The sequence below is a fragment of the Besnoitia besnoiti genome, chromosome IV, assembly GCF_002563875.1.
Source record: "Besnoitia besnoiti strain Bb-Ger1 chromosome IV, whole genome shotgun sequence".
Classification (NCBI taxonomy): Eukaryota; Apicomplexa; class Conoidasida; order Eucoccidiorida; family Sarcocystidae; genus Besnoitia; species Besnoitia besnoiti.
In genome coordinates, this window is record NC_042359.1 from 4238458 (window position 1) to 4257002 (window position 18545).

At 52.6% G+C, this 18545-nt stretch overlaps 3 protein-coding genes across 3 annotated transcripts; 1 reads left to right on the forward strand and 2 right to left on the reverse strand.

The window, feature by feature from the left end:
- Positions 1 to 290: 290 nt before the first annotated feature.
- BESB_056950 (uncharacterized protein) lies at positions 291 to 1772 on the reverse strand (the record flags this gene model as incomplete). The annotated part of the gene is made up of 4 exons (XM_029364130.1): positions 291 to 368; positions 694 to 740; positions 874 to 1090; positions 1521 to 1772. 4 exons carry the CDS (start codon positions 1770 to 1772, stop codon positions 291 to 293), a joined length of 594 nt encoding a protein of 197 aa, XP_029220053.1.
- Positions 1773 to 5079: 3307 nt separating this feature from the next.
- On the forward strand, positions 5080 to 10053 carry BESB_056960 (uncharacterized protein; the record flags this gene model as incomplete). The annotated part of the gene is made up of 9 exons (XM_029364131.1): positions 5080 to 5175; positions 5390 to 5647; positions 5987 to 6217; positions 6389 to 6463; positions 6637 to 6774; positions 7227 to 7405; positions 7718 to 7955; positions 9246 to 9365; positions 9940 to 10053. The coding sequence occupies 9 exons, from the start codon at positions 5080 to 5082 to the stop codon at positions 10051 to 10053; spliced, it is 1449 nt and encodes a 482-aa protein (XP_029220054.1).
- Positions 10054 to 13528: 3475 nt separating this feature from the next.
- BESB_056970 (uncharacterized protein) lies at positions 13529 to 15430 on the reverse strand (the record flags this gene model as incomplete). The annotated part of the gene is made up of 4 exons (XM_029364132.1): positions 13529 to 13590; positions 14332 to 14427; positions 14773 to 14871; positions 15337 to 15430. The coding sequence occupies 4 exons, from the start codon at positions 15428 to 15430 to the stop codon at positions 13529 to 13531; spliced, it is 351 nt and encodes a 116-aa protein (XP_029220055.1).
- Between the last annotated feature and the right edge of the window lie 3115 nt (positions 15431 to 18545).

Consider the following 18545-nt stretch of genomic DNA (forward strand, 5'->3'; position numbering starts at 1 on the left):
CCACTGTTTGACGCCAGAAGCAGTGATTAGGCAAAAACTCTAGCTTGTTATGGCGGTCAGCATATAGAGGGCAGAGAAAGAGTCTTCAAGCAAGGGACGAACGAAAGAGGTGGACGTGCGCGAAGAACGTAAGAGCGCACACATGACGTAACATTGTACTCGGAAACAATCGCAGGGCCACGACACGAGGGGCGACAAGCATTCCATTCAACTCGTTATTCTTGCAGGCAACCCAGGGTTACAGCCGGGCAGGCGTACCGATCTCGGCGGCCTACTCTTCTTCGGCCAGCCTAGAATGCAAAACCAGAGGAGCTGATCTGAAGCGGCCCTATGCGCGCACAGGCAATCTCTTTGGATCCAGATATCATCTGCGACAGCCACACAGGCACACACATTTTCAGGTAGTGTCCGCGCACGCTCACTTTCTCGTGAACGTCCTTCCTCGCAATTGTGGTATCATGGCTGTACTTCGATGGCTCCACCTGCAGCCGATAAAGAAACAAAGTGTGCGTACTCTTTGTTTCTGTCGCTGGCTGCACGCTCTTCAAGTTCTGTTTTAGTAGTCGCCTGTGCGTCCCAGTCTCTGTCGTGCTGTGAAAACACCATTACTGAGGGGAATTTTAGGTCCTAGACGGAAACAGCGGACCCGGCTCGTGGCAGCACTAAGCGCAGGTCTCCCTCGTGGGAGCTTACTGTGGCATCTACGGTAATAGGGCCGGAGATTACGGGGGGAATCGCATCTGCAAGGGGCATCCACAGTGCCGAAACAGCCAGCACGCACACCTATTTCAATATGTGGCAGGAAATCGCGCTGCGATTGTTCGCAATTACAGATTCAGCTTGCTAGCAAGAAACGCGAGACTCTGAACTCACATGAAATCTTCAGCTCCTGGTAGCCGGGTTTTAGAGGGCAGAGGCGAGCTTGCTCCGCACAGAGATTTCTGGTGTGCGTGATCCTAATGAAACGACTGAGGACAATCAGAGTCCTCAGTTGCAAGTCCGGAACCTCTTCTTTCAAGTTGCCTCGCAAGTGCAGGTCGAAGTTCCTTCCTGGTCGTAGGGGATAGGGGTCCAGCAAGATATCAAAGTCCTGCGTTAAAAGGAAGCACACAGAGGCATGTCCCCGCGCAGTTGGTGGGTCGAGTACGAATGGCTGGCTTGTTCGCTGAAAACCTTTAGACGGCTCTCCACCGCGATTCGTTTGAGCTCGTCGAATGAAGAACCGAAAACTTCCTGCCGAACACGGAGAATGAGTCTTTTGGTACCTGCCTGAAGGGACAAAGCTAGCGTCCAGCTGTGCAGGTCTAAATAGGGACGGCCAAGCTTTGAATTGCAAAGAATAAGGTGAAAAGTGGTTGGCGTTCCAAGGAGCCAAACGATCGGAGGGGACTGAACGATCACTACGGCACTAGGGCCATGCATACAAATAGTGTGACACTGCGTTACATACAGAGGCTGAGCTTGACCGTGGATCCGAGTTACAGGGACATGGGATGGCAGAACGTGCTGGTACCCATTACCTCGATTAGAGAGGGCTGAGAAGTACACCACCTCCATAGGTCCCGGTGGGATTCAGGAGCATTCGCCCAGACCGACGGGGCGGCTTCAGGTCGTGAGCTAGTCTTCTCATTGACCGCTGTGTCATTTGGCGCCTCCTCTGCCGGCACGGCCGCTGGGACCTCTTCTTCTTGGCAGGCGACGAGGATGTGGGAGGAGATGGTAAACAGAGCAATCCCTAGGAACGCAACAAGAATTGGAGCACGGAGTGACATCTTGGGGAGGTATATATCTGCAAGAAAAGAAAATTCGTTGACAATATGTCGGAGGGCCCGCCAAAAGTTGATGCCAAAAAGAAAGAAACAACTGGAGCACAAGAGGTGTTGCTTCGCTTTCCCTATACAACGCTAGGGCCTCCAGTCACGTGATGGGATCTCTTATTTCGAACGTCTCTCGGCTACACGAGCGAGCCGCCTCCCCTCCCCTGCTTTCGTGTGCAACTGATGATGTCAGTGGCATGCATTAGACTGCTTCCTGGAGACGGGAGCAGCTAGAGGTATGCCGCTAAAAAGACTCCAATAAATGTATAAAGCGCACCGTATGGTGGGCATTCGCTGCAGCAGCACGCAGCAGAGCTTGAGCAGCTCCATGGTCGCGCGCGTATCCAGTACTGTTAAAGGAACTGGTCGATGTCGATTCCGCTGCAGCACGCACCCTATATTCTTTAGACACTAAAACAAGTAGATAGCCTCGGGCTTTCGCTTCACGTTAAGAAAGAACTGAGGTGTTATATACTTTTTTACTGACAGATGTTTTTCATTGCGTCCGCATATGCACGCGGTTTGTCAAGTGCACGATGAATGCCCCTAGAATAAGCATTGTATATGCTGCCTGAAAGGACGCGTTTGTCTCATCAGCGAATGGTTTACAGCGTAGACGTGTGCTGAGGCGGCAACGAAACAGCAGAAGCCCAAGGGGTTCAACTCAGCTTGCCGTGTAGTGATTAGGTCTCAGCCTTCGCACGGTTCAGGCCACACAACTCCATGGCACAGCCTCAGATGAACCTCTTTTCAAAAAACACCTCTTCCGTGCCTGATAGTTCAAAGCCAAGGAATTGCTACTCGTCAGAACAGAGGTTTTCCAAAGATTCCGCCAAAAATAGTGGACATCAGCAGGGGCGTGGTCGTGCTCTCTGCCTGAGGTGGCCCTTGTGAAGCAATGTCAATCAGCAGTCGAGGCAGGGAGGATTGATCGACACGTGTAATCCCATGTTGGCTGTATCCCAGTTCTTTATAAGGGGCTTAGCTAGAGTTTCATGTGCCCGAGCCGACCGGCATTCCAGAAGTGATTCTGGATAGCATTCAGAAGGCAAGCGCCCTCTGCTGCCATCCGTCAGTGGCCATGCTTGTTCCTGACAAGTCTTCGACTTCAGCGGCTTCGTTGCTTTTGTTCATCCCCGGTACAAGTTTGTCGGTTTTCTGTGCGTCCCCCTAAAAGGTGTCGCCATTTTTATAGGGAGTCCACTTCAGCCTTGGAGGATGCGGACGCGCCCGAGGCGGGCCTCGTGCTTTTCCAGGTTTGCTTTAAGCATTCTGAGTCCCTCCCTCGTCAAACTTGGCGACTGTGCAGCGGTGCAGATGCAACTGGATATTGACGTCCGTTTGATCCTTTACTCGGCTTGTGTGGAAATTGCTACCACTCTGAATCCCAGTGTTTAACGTTAGTCAGCACATTTGTCTTGCTTGGTACACAAGCCAGAAAAAATACTGCAGTCTTCCTGATTGTTAGCCCAGGAGCCGGAAGAAAAGGTGTATTCCATCGCTCGTGACGCTGCGAACAGCAGCGGTACACCTGAGCTCAGAAAACCCAGCGTACAGAGAAATAATTTCGTTTTAGCATATTTAGAGTCATGTACGGCTGTTCCTCGTGTGATTTTGCTGACTCTCTGACTTTTTATGGGCGTGTGCTCGCCGCCCCATGCAGCAAACTGCAGAAATTCCACTGCTGTATTACGCGGTTCGTTTTCACGCCAGAGCCCCCGACGGGCTCCACGGGGCCCCACGCAAACCGAATCGATTTGGAATTGTAGTGGAGTGGTCACCCGCTGAAATGGTCTTATACCACGTTTCATTCACCAGCATCTCGGAACCGGACGTCCGCATATGATACAAAGCTGTGCAGTGAGTGATCTTCCTGTGGGCACTGAACGGGCTTCATGACTTTCACTCGGGAGGTCAAACAGGGATCCGTTGTCGTCCTGTGATCATGGTTTCCTCCCATACAGAGTTGTGCAGTGAGTGATCTTCCTGTGGGCACTAAACGGGCTTCATGAATCTCACTAGGGAGGTCAAACTGGGAACCGTTGTCGCCCAGTGATCATGGTTTTCGATTCGCAATGCCCACACAGAGAAGGGAGAAACACCCTCGGGGCTCAGTCGGTTAAATAAAACTGCTTGCGACAGTTTCTGAGCACAATGCTGCAAAGCCATGCGGTCACACAATCCAAGCCAGAGGCTTCTTTACGACAGGCCATGTTGAACAGAAATGGTACTTCACAGTCCTCTCCAGGGACTGGATTGGCTGCCGATCCTCAAAGCCGAGCAAAGAGGACTACCAAGTACGCACGGTTTGCCCAAGTATTTTTTCTTCGAGGAGAAACGACGGAAGTTGTGCAGCGGAACGATAAAAGTCCAAACCTCACGGCACAGATTATGCTCAGGCTTCTGAGAGTAGTCCTGAATACACAGAATGCTCAATGCAGTATGTCCTACAACTAGTCGCATCAACTACACCCCGAGGAACGTGAAGATGCGGCTTATTTTTTCCACAGTGCCGTCTGTCCCATTCATGTATTCATAAGCGTGACGTGTAACATTGGGTTCTCACGCGTACCGTCAGGGAGAAGGTAATGCATCTTCCCACTGGCAAGTTAAGCGAATACACCGATGGCTGACGGTTCTGTTTACCGCGTTCTCTAGGTCGGGGCTCCGTTTCGCTCCAACAGACAAAGCTTTCCTCGGACCCTTGCCACCACCGGCTAGCCCTGTCCACCGGCAGAAAGATGTTTTTCCGGGAGAGAGGGGGCCCAGCAAGCGCCATGCGACTCTGGGAGAGCCGAGGACTACCGACAGCAAGGCCATGTCGATGCTCGAGTCGCTTCTCAATGAAAACGCAACGCAGAACGTGAGCAGCTGAGACAGCGTCCTCGAGCAGGATGGAACGCACATGCATCTGCACGTCTCTCCTGCATTGTTTCTCTGTCAGGAAAGGACCTTGTTAGATGGCATACCGAAGAAGTATGCCAAGATAAGCAGCTATGCAGATGACTGTGCGCGTATGTCCAAGAGTACTTTATCGGAATGGAGAACCGGAGGCAGTCCATCAGGGGGCCTGGCTATATGACTATGCATACATCTCTCTGCACATTCACATGCAACTGAAAAGACTGTAATGCCAATTTCTGCGCTGCTGCATGGCAATGGGGTAGTCTCTTTTCTCGTGTGTGATGCTTAGTAATTGTTTCGTTGTTGTTGTGCACGACTGCTTACGCAGCAGTTACCAGGGGAGGCAGCGGCCCAGGTAATGCGGCAGTACTTGTTACCGATGTTTGACGTGCACCGGATACGTCTGGAGGATCTTGAACGCCATGAACGCCTCGGTACCCCCGTCTCTCGAAAGGTAAGCGCCAGTTATTGACTTTGTCATAGTGGGTGTGAACTCTTCTTTTCTGCGAAGTTGCTTGCCACCTTCCCTCGTTTCGGTCGCCGCGAAGAACGAGCAGGCTTTGAATCCCGTCAGCCGAGCAAGCATGGTAACGTCACCAATACCGAAGCAGGCCGTAGAGAGGTGATGAGGCAACGTGGGTGTGTGTCGTTGGACTGCCAATTGGTAGGAAGCTAAAGAAGAAGCGCCCCGACCTAGTCCCCGAGCAGCGTCGCCGGCGAGCTCGGGGAAGACTGCGGTGTTGGCTGAAATGCAGTTGAGCGACACACTGCTTAGTGAATTGCACGCAGTCAAGGAGCGAAATGCGACTCTTCAGCAGCTCCTTAATGTCTCGGAGACGACGTGCAAAGAATTGCGAGAAAAACTTGAAGCATCGACGTCCTCTTTGACAAAACTCAAGGTCGAGTTGGAGCAAACAAAGCAAAAGGTAAATATCTTAGCAGACCATTCACAAGAAGGGTTACCTTCTTCGTTCTCTCCCCGCGACCTCCGCGTGATTGTTCCATCAACACTTCATCAGATACTAGTGACTGTCACAAGGGTGTGTGTTCATTCATGAGGCCGTTCTAGGCTAGACGACAGCAAACTGTGCTCGCACACGCAGCCTACTATTACTACAAGAATTGACTGCGGTTGCGCATACATCTTCATCACTAGTAGCATCACTTCGTGAGCGACAGATATGGCGTCTGGTGTCGCCTGGGTCGCTGCGTGAGGAACGTCCTGGCATCTCCCGCAAACCGATGGGTGTTTCGTTGCTTTTCAGGAATCCTTTTCTCGCCTTCACATCACTCAAACGGAGAGCGACTGTGCTTCCCTCAGGTGGCAGTTGCAGCAGCTAGAAGCCTTAATCGGGCAGCATCAGGCAGAGCAAAGCCGCCTGTCTCAATGCGTTACGGAGCTGCGACAAGCAAACGAGGAGCTGAGCAGAAAACTCAGTGTCACGAGGAATACCGCGTCGCTCATGCAGCATGAGCACGAGGTCCTCACAGAGCAGGTGCGCAGTCTAGGCAGATTGATCCCACACGCTCTCTGCGTGTGCCTGTACATATATATGCAAGACAGAGACTACAATTTGGCAGCAGGCGGAGTACTGGGTCTCTGACACGCGTCATATTTACAAGCCGTGAAACGCCTAGTTCCTGTTTCCGTATATTGCACTTGCCAGGTTAGAGGCCTGTCGGCTGCTGCAAAAGATCTTCCAACAGTGAAGAGCCTACAGGACACTCTCCTCTTTGAGCAGGTGAGCTTTCTTGCAGTCAATTAGAAGGACTAGGCGCGTGGCTAGCATTCATCAGGTTGACCTAACGGCTGAAAGCATGCTGTCTCTTCCTTCTGGTGGCGGAAAATGGAGACGCGGCGTCCGGAATGCTCAGTTGAGCCGTGACCTTCGAAAATGGTTTGTGTGGATCGCAGTCAGTGTCTAAGGCCCACATCGACGACATACAAAAGTTCTCAGAGAACCTCCAGAACGAGTGCGCAAAGCTCGCCAATGAGCGAACCCGCCTTCTCGACATAAAAAAGGACTTGACGCTCCAACGCGACAGGCTGGTTGTACGCGATGCCATTAGACATTCCTCACGGTTTTGATGTGAAAATGCACATGGATGTCACTACCCAGACAAAGCGAGATTGACTCCTCTCAAGTTTAGTTCAGGAATGCCACCGTGTGATCTATACATGTCTGTACGAAGTATGTTCACTTGCACACCCACTCCACCGCGTACTGACAGTAGGCTGGGCGACTGACATGGTCATACAAGGCTCTCTAAGAACTAAGAAAGTGGCTTTGAACGGCATATTGCAGGCACAGAGAGGCCGGCATCCCGGAATGTATACATAAATATACGCAGATATGTGTCGGGATATGGATTCGAGCAACAGCCCATGGCGACAGCGGCTACGTGTGCGCGTCTACAAGGCACGGCAGCGGGGCGTGGTAGTCATCATGGTAAGAGGTTATCCAGGTCTTTCCTCATGCGCTGATTTCTGAATTGCTGCCGCAGGCAGAGACCACCAGACTCAGGCGGGAGCTAGAAGAGACGCGGCAGCAAGTCACGAAGGATAACGCGCAGCAATTCGAAGAGCGGGAAAACATGAGGAAGGAGCGGGAACAAATGGAAAAACAGCTGAAGGATCTCAGAGAAGATCGCGACAAGCTGAAGCAAAGGATCGCACGATTCAGGTCTGAAAGCACTGAGAATGCCATGGCGGTCGCGGCTGTTTCTGTCGTAGCCGGTTTCGCTTCCCTGAAGGTGCCTGCCACTTGACGTGTCGGGGGTGAATCAGTGAGCATATTTCGCGCCCCTGTGAACAGAAATAACAGTTGGCATCCTCCCATGTCTCGGGTGCCAGAGGGATCACGTTTTTTCCACTGTCTTGCCAGCGACACTTTACACAAAATTCGCCTCAGTTACGCACCCCTCGTTCTTCTACGACGATAAACATGGACAAGGAAGAGCGCGCAAGCCCCGAGTGTGTACTCGGTGTCCGGCAGAGCGCGACGAAAGCTTTTCGAAGCGCAGCAGCGGACGTGCAAGAACTGCGGCAAGGACTACGAGGAAACAGAGAACTACAACTGGAGTTGCCGCACCCATCACTCAGAATATGGAGGCGAAATGTGGTGGTGCTGCGGAAAACTCGGTAAAAACGCGCTTGGATGCCGGTTCAGCAAACACGAATCGAAAGATGACGACGAGGAACTCGACGCCGAGGAGAAGCTGGAGCGCGAGGCGGTGAGGCCTGTCCCCTTTAGGCATCCGCAAATACACTGCCGCCACTCCCTCGCGGCCTGAGTCGACCTCATGGCCAACGGCTCACGCCATCAAGACTCCACATTTCGGAGAGGCTTTCTGGAAGTGCCTATCGTGCAGTCAGCCGCCTGAAGTGTCTTCAGAGAGGAGTAATGCCGCCAGCCATGTGCGCAGGAGCGTAGAAGCTGAACTCGGGACTTTGCGCTGTAGGCAGTTGTGCTTGTTATCGACAACTGCGAGCCTTGAGTGACGCTACACTGTTTCCCGGCAGTCCGTCGTCCTTGCGCAGCATGGACACGCCAACTGCAGCGGTCCTATATGCAGAGAAGGTCCGTTGGCGCGCCGGTGCACACGTATCCTCCAGCATTGGGGGATGGAGTTCGAAGCATGACCTGTCACCCCTTTTGCTCTTCTTCGCTTGGAACGCAGGCCGAGCAGAAAATTCGAAATCAAAGCATCCGCTGCTTGGCGTGCAAGGAAGTTGGACACATGGTCAGTCCGGGAGGGGTGGGAACCTCGTTGTCGAAACAGTGTTTCCCTGTGGAGGCTCGTGAGTAAATCACGAGCTCGAAGCCTTGCAGATCTCCTCGCAGTTTGATAATGCCTATCACTGTCAGTGCAGATGCCCAGAACACACAACGGTAGTACCTATTCTTACCGGTAGTGCATATGTGTGGCTAGGTATTTACGCCTGCGCTAGTAAATGAAGTAACGCGTTTTCCTTTCTGTACCGCGTCCAACCGCGGATGTGGCATGCATCTATCTATGCATGTGCTGGTCTTGGCGATCGTACGCGCTCGGATTCACAGCACGGAAAATTAGCCTTGTATCCCTCTGAAAGTGTGCAGCTGATCTGGCTGCCTGTTGATGCCCTTCTGGTGAAGAAGAACGCTGAGTACTGGTTCTTTACCTCTACAAATTTCTCTGGTTGCGCACGCAGCGCTTGCATTCAGGTGTTTCCCCCTGGGTAGTGTCCGCAGAAGCAAGTCCAATTATGAAATGCGCCACTCCGCTTCTTTCCTTGTCTTCCTGTGCATACAGTCGGGGTTTCATACTCCCGCTTACTGTCGTATTCGTTTGCATCAAAGCGCATGTAGAGGGATAAATCTACGCAGATGAACGGCAGCTGTTTCCTCACGCGTGTAACATCTGGTTTGTGCAACAAAGTCTTACAGAACTGAAGAGGTTCACACTTCATGCCACGTGATTGCTCCCTTCCGGCGAGCAGTTGCCTAGCTCGTCCTTCTCCGTCGAACTAATCTGCTGGTACAGGCGAGTCAGTGCCCGAGAGATCCCAACCCTCGGGCTGGTGGCGTCGACGTGAACGGCAAGGAAGAACTCCGGCGGCTAGAGATTCTTGGAAACCAGGAGAGGTCGCAACAGAAGCGCCAGGTCAGCCGGCTAATTCCCCCACTTCCGCAGAAGCAGCTCCCGGACTGACCGAATTCTGCGTTTGTTGTGGCGTGCCTGCTGAGTGTTTCAAGCTCACGGGCGAGAATGAACACGCTGGAAACGCGTGTACGCAGTCATCCGAGAAGGCGGTCTCCCACTTCCACAAACAGGTTTTCCTCAGGATGGATATCACGAATCCGTTCTCGCTGACTGCGGAATCGTAACCGCAACTTACAGACTTCTTGCGGTCAGGTAGCTGCTTATCTCTCGCCGCGCTGGGGACTAGGGGCAAATCAAAGCAAACACAGGAAGTAATACATCTCTCTGTATGCAGTAGTGCACCACACGTGTGGTTAAAAGAGGTTGTTGTAGAAATGTGCTTCTTTTTTTTGGCACGACGCTGGTGCAGCCGGGCTGCTGCGCAAGCGGGCGTTTCGCATACGTATATATATACCTAAACCCTAAACCCTATATATATATATATATATATATATATATATATATATATATATATATATATATGCGGAGAGGTATGGGTAGACGCCGGATGGGTGTGCGTGTTTTTCTTCTGCAGTCTGGTTTGGGAATGGCGCTCGAGCTCGCCGACAAATTCGGCTATGAGGGACTGCGGGAGCCTGTGGATGAAGGGGACATCTTTCTGGTAAGGGCGCTGACCTGCTACCGGTGAAACCGTCAGCCCTTCCGTGGGCACATGCAGGCATAAGCCCCAATATAGACGTATTACTGGGTCCACGCGGCTTCTAGTTTTGCCTGTCGCTAACTCGTTTCATTCTGAAATATGGTCTACAACAGGGAAGCCCGTAGGGCAGCTTCAATCTTGCCACAACTGAAGAGATGCATATCATTCGAGACCCGGCACTGAGCTCTCGCAGACACAACGTAAACTACTCCTATAACACATACATTAGCAGCACACCGCTCGAAACATTTTTCAGACAGATTGCCTCCCGCGCCCTTTCTCTGGTTTGGGGGCTCGACAGAATCGAGGCACTTCCTTACAGAAGAGGATTTGATTTCACGTGGAGATGCACTTGGTAGATTCGCACATGCCGAGATGTTCGAAATTCTTGCGCAGGCCGTGGCGTGACGCCAGCCATGGTTTATTTTGATAGCGTGCGAAAAAGAGAGCAAGCTACCTCCGGTGTTTACCGCGCCGGTTCTTCCTTATGCCCTTGTGTTTTCCCACAGGACCTGCGATCTGCAGTTACATCGAGAGCTCCGTCTTTCGCTGTGAGAGTAGAGGTAGAAGGTCCGTGTGAGCACGAAATGAATATAAAAGACATGGCGGAAAAAACAGGACACACAGAGCAGACGCCCTGCGCCATTCCTTAGTGTCTGTCGTTCGGACGGGAAGCAAATGGGAAGAAATATAACGCAGGTAGACGCATATGAAGGCAGACGTGAGTGGAAGCAGCACACAATCCTGCAAAGTTAAGTATTTACGACTAAGACAGGGACCACCTTCCGTCATCTGGGCAACCAATGCATGAGATTGTCTCACCCAGAAAGAGCCCGTGGAGGAAACTCGTCACCATGGACTATTCCCGTTCCCGCGACGCTACGCGTCCTCGTCGGATACAGAAGCACCCGTCGTAACTACAAAACCAAATTTTCAAGCTCAGTAGCCTGCTCCCTCATGGCGCCTGTACAACCACCCTTCCACAGCCTGGACAGTAGGCGGGACATGATGATTGCGTCCTGATGCGTACGACATGTTCTTACGCTCACTTGGGCACACAGAGAGACAGGGGGGAGGGAGTGTTCGAAATGACGCGGGGCTTCGTATCTGCGGCGCGAGAAGAGGCCGCTGGTGGTGGGTCGCACAAATGCACGTGTGCAGATCTCTGCATAAGGGCCTCAACACGCTTTCTTGCCTGTTGTGATCCGTGGCACGCAGGAGTCTCGAGCACAGACGCAGAACTGCCGTCGGAAACGCTTCCAAATGCAGTGGCAGACGTCCCCGTCGCCGGCTTGCAGGTGGCGGCAGAGGAGGCGGACCTCCACGCCTAGACACAGGCAAAACAGAGCCGCCGGTGATTCTCCACATGGTGCAGCTTTCCTTTTCCGTCGCGTTGTCGTCCTTGGCTCTTGCCTCGCAACACTTGTTTGAACGCAGGCGGCGACGGCTGCTGCCTTGAAGTGCGCCGTGGGTCCTCTTTCGGTCTTCACTCAGTGGAGGGTGTGAAGTTTTTCTCTCAAGATGGGGAATATCTCGTGTTTCGTACTATCGAACCCAATCTGTCGTGCTCCATCAATGAGCGCCTTCTGCGGTACTCTGTTCTGTACCTTGACTTCAATTGGTTTCGTTCTCCCATGAATGGTCCCTATCACTTTTTCCGTGGCTGTTCTGTACACTATCTAGAGGTTGAAGGCGATACTGAGGCGATGCAAAGGAGTGCTTGAGGGCTGAGAGAAAAGTAGCTTAGCACACCTGCAATACTGACGCGGCCGCTGCTGAACCAGAGTCCGATCGCCGTCGCGAATATTGTCTGTTCACCTCAATTGACGGCGTAGAAGTTGCGAATCACACAGAAGCTATTAAGCGGTTTGACTTGTTGCCAGCAGAAGGCTCGGGAACCACGACTTCATACTGGCAATGAGACGAGTTACAGCTTTATGCAAGTCGAACGCCGTTATCCTTGACCTCACACTCATACACGCTACTCAAGGAAAACATATTCACTTGGATGATCTTTTCCTACGCCCCATACTTTGATAGGTGTTCACACCAGACTCTCCTCTTTTCTCTTTTCAAGTCCGGTCTCCAATACGGTAACTTTCAAACCTCCTACCAGCCTGCTGAATCCTCTGACGCACAGCAACGAGAAACTCGCTGCCAGAACTCCACCTCCATAAATTGTCTCAAGTAGTAATACCACTATACTCCTCACACCACTGCTACACACGTGGAATCCACAGCCGCGCTAGAAAGCCCACCCAGCAAAGTGCACTCGTGAAGGCACGCGCCCATGCAGCGCATGCATGGGACCAGGCAGCGCTATACGCACGTGGACAGACATACCAATATACAGCTTGTCGGCCTGTCTGCCACCCCGAAGGTCCGAGGAACGAGAAACAGAAACAAGGGTCAACCTGAATATCTCGGCAGCGACGAGGCATGACAAAACACAAACTAAAACACGATACAGGAAGAGTGTACAATATCTGACGTTCCGCAAGACCACAGATGACCGAGGACGAGAAACACACACACGGGACACCCTGAATATCTCGACAGCGGCAGGGCATGACAAAACACAAACTAAAACACAATCTTGGAGGAATGCAAAATTTTCCAGGTGCCCTGCCGTCCATAATTTCCGAAGAACGACAGATATATTCCCAGACATCAAACACTCCACCACGACAGAGATAATCGTGGCGATGACGAACAAAGGACGTCATCTGCCAACCTCGCCTCATCGTCAGAATCTCGAGGAACACGATGCTGGACAAACCTAGAAGGTAGATGCATCGTGTGATAGCGTGCAGAATCGCGAAAACAGGAGGCGGTTCGGTCCTGGCCTTCTGCGAGACCAACCGGACGCCGCTCAAAAGACGTAATCCGGCGCCTGGGGGGAGCCCCAGACTGACTGCCGAACTGATGTCTCTAAACCTCAGAGCGCGGGAGCTCCAGAAAGGCTCGTCGACCATCCCTGTCCTTATTCGCCGTCGACACTGTCCAGCGCTGACGTCCGAATGTTCAGCGCCCCAACATGAGACAAACACAGGACAGATACAAACATCCGGGGTAACCCACGCCTCGGAAAATTGGGTCACACAGCAGCTAACAGGTAAGATCGAACGAGGGGCGAAGGCCACACCCGACGAGAATAGAGAGCAACACCGCACAAGCCGCAGCACACCGTGCGGAGGACTGGAGGACGAAGTTCTGCCGCGATGGGCAGAGTGGGTCGACTGGAAGACAGACACAAGCGAGGAGAGGCCGTAGCGGATGAATACGGTGCGACGAACAAAAAAGAAAGAATCCACGAATGAAACGCACACGTGTAGGACTGCGAAGACGCCTACCCAGGGGCGGATTGGGAGCGCGCCCACGGAATTCAGTGCAGTCCCAAGACGTTTGCCTCATGGATCACCGATGACGGGCGTGAAGGGGTCAGCTTGGTCCGACGATCTTCTTAGGGCGACGCCATGCTTTGTTCAAACGCGGAGTCAGGGCTGGACGACGAACTGTCACTCTCTGACAAAACAGACCCACAAATGCATGGTCGCCAAAGGTAAGCTCTGGCGCTCAGAGGCGACAGAATCTTTCAACTGTCATGCTCACTGCTCCTCAAACTCCGTTGCTGCCAGAAAGCGTAAATGCAGGTTGGGGAGAACTCGACGGGACACAGACGCGCCCTGATGTAGCTGCATCTTCACTCTACACGAGTGCGTCCAGACGGAAACTCACCCTCTGGCAGATGACTCATCACTTTGGGAATACTACGCATCACTTGATACGCCTCCACACACCGACATCAAGAAAGGAGATCTGCATGGAGACTGCCTGCATAAGACGACCTCCGTAGAAACAAAAAGCGCGGGAGCAGACAGAGTGCAAACAACTTGGGTCTGACGACCCCAGTCAGGCCACGCGCTGACATCTACTTAGAGCGAGGGTCCCCTTTTGTCGTCCACCTGTTCCGCTGCGCTGCCAAAGAGCCGCAAGCAGCTCCTATATGAGGGAATAGGCTCAAAAATCAGACTCTGGACTTCAGGGAATGCAGGCAGAGCTAGACGCTTAGGAAGGCCGCAGTGTGAGTGCATACACAGGCTGGTACGAGAATTGGCGTGTGCCGGCAACCCCAGAACCAGCACTGACACCGTCAGAGATGTGGGAAAAAACACGTTGATGAATCATGTAGCACCAAACAAAAATAGCATGCATCAATAACTCTAGCCAAATCGACGGCTTCAAATCCTCTTCATCTGTCATTACCTCTGTCACTCTGACGTTCAAACACGCCAGCTAGGCGACCAAGCATTAGATCCGCCACATCTTCGGGACCAGACGGAGCATCGCCGGCCTCCGCAGCTGAAGAAAGAAATTCACAAGCAAGTGTACGACGGTATGAAACAAATATGGGGACATCCGACGTCAAAACAGGAACAAGCTAGCTTCACGCCGGCAATGCCGTGACCACATACACAAATAAAATATATTCGCGATCACAGTTGCAGCATGCAAAGGAAAGAGATTCATATGAGGGCGAAATCGAGATGGATTATTAACTCAGTCACGGATTCTCAAATGTATATCACATTGACGCTTACACCGCAGTACCAAGCCACACTGCGCAATAATGCATGAAATATCACATTGGCTGGTGCTTCTCGGAAACGAGAGGCAGAAAAGGGAGCGGCCTCATCTTAGACCTACATGTCCCTCTGTGGGCACCGAGGTCGCCTACCTCCTCATCTAGCAGCGCGCTCGTGTCAGAGTCGTAATTCCCAGATTCTCTGTCTTCGTCGCTAGACCCTGAGGGGAGGCGCAACAGATGCACACACCCGAAATGCGCAGCAGAGGCAGATGAACGACAGCCACCACCTACCTGTTAGGGAACTCCAATCACCAGGTCCCGCGCTCAAGCCAACAGTCGATACCTTCTCTCCGGTACCGTCGCGAAGAAGCAGAGAGCGTCAATGCCCAACATGCAGTAATAGTTGTCACTCGAAAACTGAAGACGCACTAGCGTAGAACAGGTGTAAGCTAAAAAGCGCTCCTCATTGCCTCGTTACCTGTGCCACTGGAACTATCCGCATCGGCCAGAATGGCGTCCAACAACGATTCGGTCTTGGATCTGTATTAGGACTGAAAGGCGCGTTCGGAGAGCGCCGCCGCACTGGTGCACCACAATGCACACACGACCGAAAAAACTGACAAAGGACGGACGCTCATCACTTCATCACTCAACCTCGGACATGCGCTTCGCCAGTCTCCCACCTAAGCACTCCACCACGCAATCCAATACCAACGCCGACGGAGAAAGCGACAGCCGGCGAACACGAAAGAGCGGGCACCAACACCTGAGGAACATGTACACTAGTGATTGGCGACAGACGAAAACACGCCAGCGCGAAACATGCACTTCCTGCCCAACCGTCCTTATTCCCACGTTACCTGCTTGCTTTCAGCCTCAAGCTAGTCAGCGCGTACTGCAGCACAGCGAATCGGGTTCCGACGGCTGTGGCGGACGCAGTCCTGGGCTCACAGGCTTGGATGCTGAGGAAACGCCCAAACACAAACCCGACAAAGAGACAAACTGACAAATGGCTCCTCTACGTAGCACTCAGCCACGCCATCTAGCGCGGCAGGGCCGGTGCCACGGCCATTCGCGAAGATTTCATACGCGGAGCCTCCCGTGAAGCAGAAAGGGGAAAAGCCAGACAGGGCAGACAGAAGGGTGTGGGTGCGATGCTCATCTGTTGGCGCGCAACGAGATAGCTATCGCGGAGCATGACAGGCATGCAGTGTCTGAAGTTTTTGCAGTCCTGCAGTGACCAGTTTTTCTTTTCGGCCGCAATGTTGAGGGCGGCAAGCAAGTTGCCCAAATACCACTCGTCCTAGGCGTCCAGACCCGTGTTGACGGGCGCATGCGGGCAGCCGGACGCTGACGAAAGCAGAATACGCACACACTAATAGCTACTCATACCAGGACTGCATCTCTATTTCTCGCCTCATCATGCGGACCAGGACACACGGAGCTCGTTCTAGCAGGTAGCATAAATGCCGACCCACGGGTAGACGCGCTGAGAAAAGCGACAGGGCGCCTCGGCGGAGAGATAAACTTGGCGCCGCTAACAGGCCACCAAATGCAAGTTTAGAAAAAGTTTTTGCAACTGGCGACAGAGGAGGCGAGAGACAGAGAGACCGGAAGGCAAGATCTGGTGAATGCGATCGTCCTGCAGTCCACTCACGCTCAATGAATTGGACGTCCTGTCGGACGTGGAAGAGATAAAACGACCCATTTCCATACTCAAGCCGAGAATGAGAGACCAATGGAGTCAAAAATAACTACCCTAGATAAAGGGACACGCCGGAACGGATGCACTCAGTCCGCCTAGAAGCAGCTCCGTCCCAACACACTGAGGTCATCGCGGGGGGAGTTCTTGTCACCCTTCACTTGCCTGTTATCTCTTGGCCATCGATGTTCACCAGCGGCTCGTCCAAGAGTGATTCATCATCAGAGTCGGGACGAGTGGACTGGAGTGGAGTTTGCGCACTTGACGCTGACGAAGATACAGCGCATGCAGTCCGGCAGAGGCACGTATAGTAAAACGCGGTTACATACGTGCAGCGTCATGACTATGGCTTCAGACTGATGGTCCCGATGTCTATCACCAGAGCATTTGCGTAGAGCAAAGGCACGCATTAGAAAGGTATATGCAATAAATGTCCATCGACATGCGTCTGCGCATGTGGCAAACATTGTACGCTTTGTCACACACAATGGTTTCAGATGCCTCTTTGGAGAAGAGAGCAAGAAAGAACGCTAGAAACCAAACAATCGATCGAGGTTTTATACGACAAATGGGGGAGAGCGGACACAGTTTGGAAGCGCTCGAACCTGTATCTTCCAAAAACGATGCCACATTCGCTCCGCCACGCATACTGTTCTTCCCTGCACAGCAGTTGAGAAACACTTCCATCTACCAGCTCTTGGTCCGCAAAAACTGAGACGCTGGCATGGGCTCTAGGATACAGTGTCTTGCGTACGTGGGACGCCACGTACTTGAAACTGGAATCACTTCGGTACGCACCGCCGTAGGGGCAGGCGTTTCGCCGTCCAGGTCCCCCCCGGCTCTACCCTACTCCGCAGTCGCAGCTGTGGACCTCGAGGCTCCCGCCCCAGCCTGTTGACCTGCGACGCAGAAAACACAGACCGTCGGAACCCTTCAGCAAACGGAGCGACTGCATAGACGAAATGCGACGAGTGGTTCATGCATACGGATAGGCCGGCAGAATTCCCGCATCGACTACCGATGAACGCGCGACACGCAGCAAGAAAACGACGCGCCTGCATGCTACCACTGTCCACAGCGGTTCAGGGGTGACTACGTAGCTTCCGACGCACAGACCGGTACGCAGGCTCACGGAGACAGATGCGCGTTTTCTGGCTTCCGGGTGGCGAAGCACTTCGGAGGCTCAAGTGCGAGTCCGGACTTGTAGCCGCTGTGCCTCTCAACCTTGACAAGAGCCCCCCTCTCTGCGGAAACGAAACACTCTCCCCTACCTGTTTCGCGGGCTTTGAAGACACGCCTGAGTGGACAGCTCTCCGGAAATCCTAAAGGCGAAGCATCGGGGCAACGGGCATATATCAGCAGGAACAAGTACACCCGACGGATCGCTTGTGAACGCTAGCATCTGTAGTTTGGCACGAGTGTTCGCACATCTTTCGCGTCGCTGAGGGCACCTGATACAGGACTACGACGGAAAATATACCTCCTTCAAAACCCGAATACAGAACGTGGCCGTGGCTGGACAGAGGCATCGCCTCTGACAAAAACAGAAGGGGCGGCCAGCACGAGCCGGCACAGGAGAGACACACCGCCTCCATGAGGAACGGAGAGGCGAGCAGGAAGCAGAACAGAAGTGGACCGTAAACGAATACGAAGCGCTGCGAAGGAGACCGCTTCGTTCGCACCAGTGTCGCCCACGGGTGTTGTACAGCCCACTGTGGCTCCTGATTTGCGGTCCCCATTCCTCAGTGTTGGTGCCATGTATTGCTCATGTGCGCTGACATCGGCGTGCGAATGCAACCAGTGCCTGATATTCTCAAGGGGGTCGCGACCAATCAACGCGGAAGCAAGAACGGAAGAAGACAGATCACAAGATGACAACAAACAAAAGCTGTTCGTCCACTAACGGGTAGAGAGAGGCGCATGCATGTACACAATCCTCGACATATATATATATATATATATATATATATATATATATATATATATATATATATATATATATATATATATATATATATATAAGCATACAAGACGCAAGGCAGCATGTGTTCCACGTGGCAGCTGGAGGGGTGCTGACTCTCTCAGCTCTACCATGCGACTGCATGTCTTCCTGGGATTCACACTCGCCGCCCAGAAACGTACATATTCATGGGTATGATGCTTTTATTACTCGCCTTAGCATTTGCACAC